General features: G+C 71.0%; 1 protein-coding gene across 1 annotated transcript; it reads left to right on the forward strand.

Annotated features, from left to right (window-relative positions):
- Nucleotides 1–2,431: 2,431 nt before the first annotated feature.
- Nucleotides 2,432–3,272, forward strand: AURANDRAFT_23960 (hypothetical protein; the record flags this gene model as incomplete). The annotated part of the gene is made up of 2 exons (XM_009037242.1): nt 2,432–2,539; nt 2,637–3,272. Coding segments are annotated over 2 exons (744 nt in total), but the record flags the coding sequence as incomplete, so codon positions are not given.
- Between the last annotated feature and the right edge of the window lie 2,877 nt (nt 3,273–6,149).

Here is a 6,149-nt window from a genome sequence, read left to right on the forward strand (position 1 = left end):
AGGGCGTTCCGGCGGCGGCGGCGCGCCGGGGCGACGCCGGCGTCGGCGTGGGCGACCGGGGCGACGCCGGCGGCGGCGCCGGCGGCGCGCAGGCCTCGCAGCGGCGCTCGTGCGCGGTCCGCGGCGACGTCTCGCGCGCGGCCGCGTCGTTGCGCCGGTCGCGCAAGGGGCTCCGGGGCGGCCGCTGCGCCGCCTTGGCGCGCGTCGCTCGCGCGTTCTCGACGTTGGCCGCGTGCGCGGCGCGCTCCCGGCGGTCGAGCTCCGCGACGCGCTCCGCCTCTTCGAGCGACCGCGCGACGTCGCGCCGCTGGCGCGTGAGCGCGGCCTCGCGCTGCTTGAGCGTCGCCTCGCGGCCCGCGAGCTCGCGCTCGCGGCGCTCCAGCGCGCCGCGGCGCCGCGTCCAGGCGTCGGCGAGGTCGCGCTCGCGCCGCGACAGCTCGGCCTCCTTCGCGGCCGCGGCCCTTAAACTCGCGTCCGCGGCGCCGAGCCGCTCGCGCGCGGCGGTCTCCGCCTCGTCCGTGCGGTCCAGCGCCGCGCGCACGCGGAGCTGGCGCTCGCGGTCGCGCACGGCCGCCGCGCCCTCGAGCTCGCTCAGCGTCCGCGCGACCTCGGTCTTCAACTCGCGCTCGCGGCCCTCGAGGTCCGCGCGGAACGCCGCCTCGGCCTCGTCCCGCGCGGCGTCCGCGCGCCGCGACGCGTCGGCGACGGTCCGGCGCGCCGCCGCGACCTCGCGCTCCGCGTCCCGGCGCGCCAGCTCCGCCTCCGTCCGCGTGAGCTCCGCGTCGTGGAGCGTCTCGCGCAGCGCGGCGGCCGCCGCGCGCCGCGCCCACGCGCACCAGCGCCGCGACGCCGCCGCGCGCGCGCGCCGCGCGCCGCAGGCGCCGAGGATTCGCAGGCCGCGCGCGACGTCTCGGCGCCGCAGCTCCGCCGCGAGCTCCCGCCGCCGCTCGAGGAGCGACAGCGCGGACCAGCGCCGGAGAGCGCACGTCGCCGCGAACCGCGCGGACCGCGCGGCGACGGCGAAGACGCGTTGCAGCGCCGCGCGCACGGCGTCGACGGTGAGGCGCCGCGGCCTCTGCGCCGCCACCGGCCGCGCCGGCGGCTCGCGCAGGACGAGGCGCCGCTCGGCGCCCTGGCGCCGGCGGTGGAGCGCCGCCTCGAGCCGATCCTGCTGCCGCCGGTTGTGCGTGAGCGTCGAGTGGAGCGACGGGTTGGCCAGCGGCCGGCGCGACGCCATCGGTGGTGGCGCGCGGCGCGTGCTTTGGCAGGTCTGGGCCAACTTGGCGCGCGATCAGGTCGCCATCAGCCGACTCAAAAAACTCCACTGCACCATCTGTGCACCTCGCAGGTTGAAGCACAGCCGCCGCGCGCGCGCGCGTCGCTGACCACAACAACCGCGTCGCCGCGTCTCGTCGCGTCGCCGGGACGCTGCGCGGTGGTCGCGGCGTCGCAAACGGCGCCGATCCCGCAAAGAACGGGTCGAAAGGCTCTCCTATGGTGCGCCACGAGGAGCTGCCCCGGGCGGCGCGCCTGAAGCTCGACTTCCTCTGGCGCGCGTCGCAGGAGGCCATGGCGTCGCGGCCGCCGCAGCCGCGCGTCGCGCAGAAGCTCGTCGCGGACCTCCGCCGCGCCGCGGCGCGCGACGAGTTCCCGCTTCCGGGCGAGCTCCTCCGCGCGATCTGCCCGGCCTGCTCCGTGCCGCGCCTCGCCGGCGTGACCTGCCGAACGCGCACGGTGCGCCGCACGCGGCGGTCGCCCGACGCGCTGCGCTGGGCGAGCCGCAAGCCCCTCAAGGCTCAGCTCGTGACGACGTGCCTCCTCTGCGGCGACGTCCGGCGCGCGCCCGCGGGCCACCGCGTCCCGGCGCCGAACAAGAAGCCCGCGGGACCCGTCACCGGCGACTTCGTCGCCATGCCCGCCGCCGCGCCGCCGGAGGCCGCCGCGCCCGCGCCGCGCCTCCTCCTCGACAGCAAGCCGCGGAAGCGGAAGAAGGGCGGCGACGGGGCCGGGCCCGCGGAGAAGAAGCGCGGGAGTAAGGACCGATGATGCGAGCGCTCTTCCGGACGCCATTTTTGCTTGGCCTCTCGGCGCCCGGGGCGGCGCGGAGGTCCACGTTGAATCAGACTTGAAGCAGGCATTGGAGACAAAGTCTGAGGCGTGCGTTCTCGTCGACGTGTCCTCTGCGCACCGACTTCGACACGATGGAGCAGCTCCTCGCCATCGCGCTCGTCGTCGGCGTCGTCGTCGCCGCGGCCTTGTTCTTCATGGGCGGCGGCAAGAAGAAGTTCCTCGACAAGAGCCGCCAGAAGCTCAAGCTCGGCAAGATCACCAAGGTGCGCGCCAGTGCCGCCCCGTTGCCCCGCCGCGCGCGCCGCGCGCGCCGCGCGCCGCAGCCGCCGGCGCCGCACCCACGCCCCCGCGCGCGCCGCAGATCACGCACGACACGACGAAATTCACCTTCGACCTGCCGTCGCCGTCGATGTCGCTCGGGCTGCCGCTCGGCAAGCACGTGAAGATCTTCGCGCCGAACATGACGGGCGTCGAGGCGGGCAAGTGGTCCGCGCGCCCGCGTTTCGACGCCTCTTGTGACCGCGGCGACCCGTCCGCGCTTTAGGAACGGCCGCGACGACCCCGAGGCGGACGTCGACGAGATCCAGCGGTCGTACACGCCGACGTCGTCCGAGGAGGACACGGGCCGCGTGGACCTCGTGCTCAAGGTCTACAAGGGCGGCGTGGTCGACCGCTTCCCCGACGGCGGCAAGATGTCGCAGTACTTTGGGGGGCTCAAGGTCGGCGACGAGGTCGCCATCTCGGGGCCCGTCGGCATGACCGAGTACCTCGGCGGCGGCAAGTGGCTCCACGGGCGACGAGAGATCAGCGCCTCCGCCGTGGGCATGATGGCCGGCGGCACGGGCATCACGCCCATGTACCAGATCCTCCAGGTCGCGCTCAAGGACCCGAAGGACAAGACGACGTTCAGCCTCTTGTTCGCGAACCAGACGCCCGACGACATCCTCATCAAGGCCGAGCTCGACGCGCTGGCCAAGAAGTACCCGGCGCGCTTCTCCGTCCACTACACCGTCGACCGCGCGCCCAAGGGCTGGGCCGGCTCCACGGGCTTCATCTCCGCGGAGATGATCGAGGCGCACCTCCCCGCCGCGTCGCCCAAGACCCTCGTCGTCATGTGCGGCCCGCCGCCCATGATCAAGTTCGCCTGCAAGCAGAACCTCGACAAGCTCGGCTACGACAAGAAGCTCCAGCTCGCCTTCTAGAGAGGCCGCGCGGCGCCCGGCCGCCGCGCGGCGCGCGCGTCCCGCCTCCTTCGCTCCGCCTCTTCGCACCCTCGCGCGCGCGGCGTCTAACCGCAAAGTCCCACGTCGCTCGCACCCGCGCGTCCCCACGTCGCTGCTGCTCGGTGCGAGGGCAGCGTAGTTCGTTGACGCCACACGTCCCCACGGATCGCTGCGCGTCAACGTATTTCGTTGACGTCACGCGGCCGGCCGCATCCCGGAGGAAGCATCGATCGCAGTGCGGGGTGGTGAGGCCGCCCGAGCGGGCAGCCCGGCCGGCGCCATGTTCTCCGCGTCGAAGCGGCTGAGCAAGGACAAGCTCAACGGCCCGGAGGGCGTGCCGCTCGTGGGCACCTACGACCTGACGCCGCTGGCGGCGCTGCCGCCGCAGGAGTACTTATTGCAGGCGTCGTTGCTCTACAGCGACGCGCTCAACGGGCTGCACACGCTGCGGCCGCCGCTGCTGAGCCGGCGCACGCGCCGCGCCTACATCGCCGTGCGCGCCATGGCCTTCGTGACGTCGACGGCGCTCTGGGCGCTGCTCGCGGTGGGCTTCTTCGAGACGCCCTGGTGGTGCCACGACAACGACCTGTGCCGGTCGCCCGAGTACCCGACGTTCGTGGACGGGCGCCTGTTTTTAAGCGTCCGGCGGGGCGTGCTCGTGGAGACCGTGTGCCTCTGCGTGCTCGCGGCGTCCTACTCGCTCGAGCGCGTCTACCTCGGCAAGCAGTTCTGGAGCGGGCCGCGGCAGCTCGTGCTGCCGCTCTGGGTGAAGAACGCGGCGCTGTTCGTGTACGCCCTGGATCTGCTCATGGCGCTGGTGTCCAAGGGCTTCCGCTTCGCGCCCTACTGCCGCATCGCGATCTTCATCGCGTCGTACGGCGGCATGTGGAACATGCTCGTCGTCATCGCGCGGGTCCTGCCGGACTGCGTCGACGCGGGGCTCTTCCTCATCGCCTACATTCTCTTCAGCGTCTGGATTGCGACGTCGACCTTCGACAAGGGGCCCGAGCACCAGTCGCCGTACATGCGCGACTTCAAGGAGACGCTCTGGACGCTCATGGTGCTCCTGAGCAACAACGACTACCCGTCGTCGATGATGCCCGCCTACGACATCAACCGCATGACCTTTCTGTTCTTCGCGCTCTACCTGCTCCTGGGCATGTTCGTGCTCATGAACCTCACGTTCGCCGTGTTGTACACGGCGTTCATGAAGAAGCACCTCTCGGCGTCCAAGCAGGCGCGGCGGAACACGGAGCAGTCCCTGCGGGACTGCTTCAAGGTCTTCGACCGCAAGGGCACGGGGCGCATCAAGCTGCGGGTCATCCGCGCGTTTCTGGCGCACGAGTACGGCGGCGCGATCCGCAACTTCGACAAGGATCTGGCGCTCCACATCGCGGACCTGACGGGCCGGCGGCCCTACGAGACGCCGGGGGCGGCATTGTTCGGCACGCCCGTGCACCAGCGCCACATGTCCGACGAGTCCGACATCAACGTGCGCAACTTCGTGCGCATCATGGCCGCGGTCGGCGAGCGGATCCGCGTCGCGAAGCGCCGCACGGAGGTCCAGCGCTTCTTCCCGGGCGTCGCGTCGACGAAGACCTTCACGAGCCTCGTGACGTTTTTGGAGGAGTCGCACGTGGGCCGCTTCAACGCCTTCGAGCTTTTCATAGACGGCATCCTCGTCGCGAACCTCGTCACGCTCGTGCTGTCGACGAAGTACATCCGCTGCGAGGAGGAGGACTCGCCCCAGGACTGCCCCGTCGTGGGCCTCGATCTGTCCTTCACTTTAATCTTCCTCATCGAGATGCTGCTGAAGGTCGCGGCCAAGGGCTGGTACCGCTACTGGATCGGCGCGCACAACAAGCTCGACTGCGTCATCACGGTGCTGTCGTGCTTCGCGACGGTGATCTACTTCGGCTGGACCGACGCGCTGCGCAAGTTCTTCAAGCTGATCATCATTCTACGGCAGCTGAGGTTGGTGCGCTTGTTGCGCTACACGGTGCGGTTCCGCGTGCTGACGGACACGTTCCGCGCGATGGCGCCGACGGCCGTCGCGCTGCTCGGCGTCTTGTTCTCCTACTACTACGTCTTCGGCAGCGCGGGGACGCAGATTTTAGGGGGCTACATCTGCACGGCCAAGGTCGTCGCGTCCGTGGGCAACTCGGAGGAGCTGGGGGTCGCGTACACGGGGCGGAACATCACGTGCATCCACCACAAGGAGTGGGACCCCGTCGTCGACGACTACGCGGCCGCGGGCTACTTCGCGAACAACTTCAACGACCTGCTGGGGTCCTTCGTCGTCCTCTTCGAGCTCATGGTCACGAACGACTGGCAGACCATCGTCGCGGGCTTCGTCTCCGCGACGGGCACGCGGTGGGTCCGCGCGTTCTTCATCGTCAACTACGCGTGCCTCGTCGTGCTCCTGGCGAACCTCGTCGTCGCCATGATCATCAAGACCTACATCGAGGAGTGGGAGCAGTTCGAGAAGCGCCGCGAGCAGGAGCGGCTCGCCGCGCAGCCGCCCGAGGACTTCATCGAGCCGCCGAACCAGGCGGGCCACCACAGCCACGACGAGTACACCGACGACGACGCCGACTCGTCCTTTTCGATCTAACGGTGGGGGTCACCAACATGTCATCTTCGAAAAATAGGGAGGTTAGTGAATTGGTCATAAAAAGAGAAAAGGCCCGCGCCCCCGGCCCGCGTCTGTCAATTGGGACTGTCAATTGGACGGACGCGCGGCCGGAGTCGGGACACGCGTCTCGGGGTATGACGCTGCAGGGCAGAGCCCTCGCGTTTTGGAAGCGTTGCGCAGGGGCGGGGCGGGGAGGGGGGGGGGGGGGCGACCGGGGTCCC

Source organism: Aureococcus anophagefferens (genome assembly GCF_000186865.1).
Source record: "Aureococcus anophagefferens unplaced genomic scaffold AURANscaffold_6, whole genome shotgun sequence".
NCBI classification, from domain to species: Eukaryota; class Pelagophyceae; order Pelagomonadales; family Pelagomonadaceae; genus Aureococcus; species Aureococcus anophagefferens.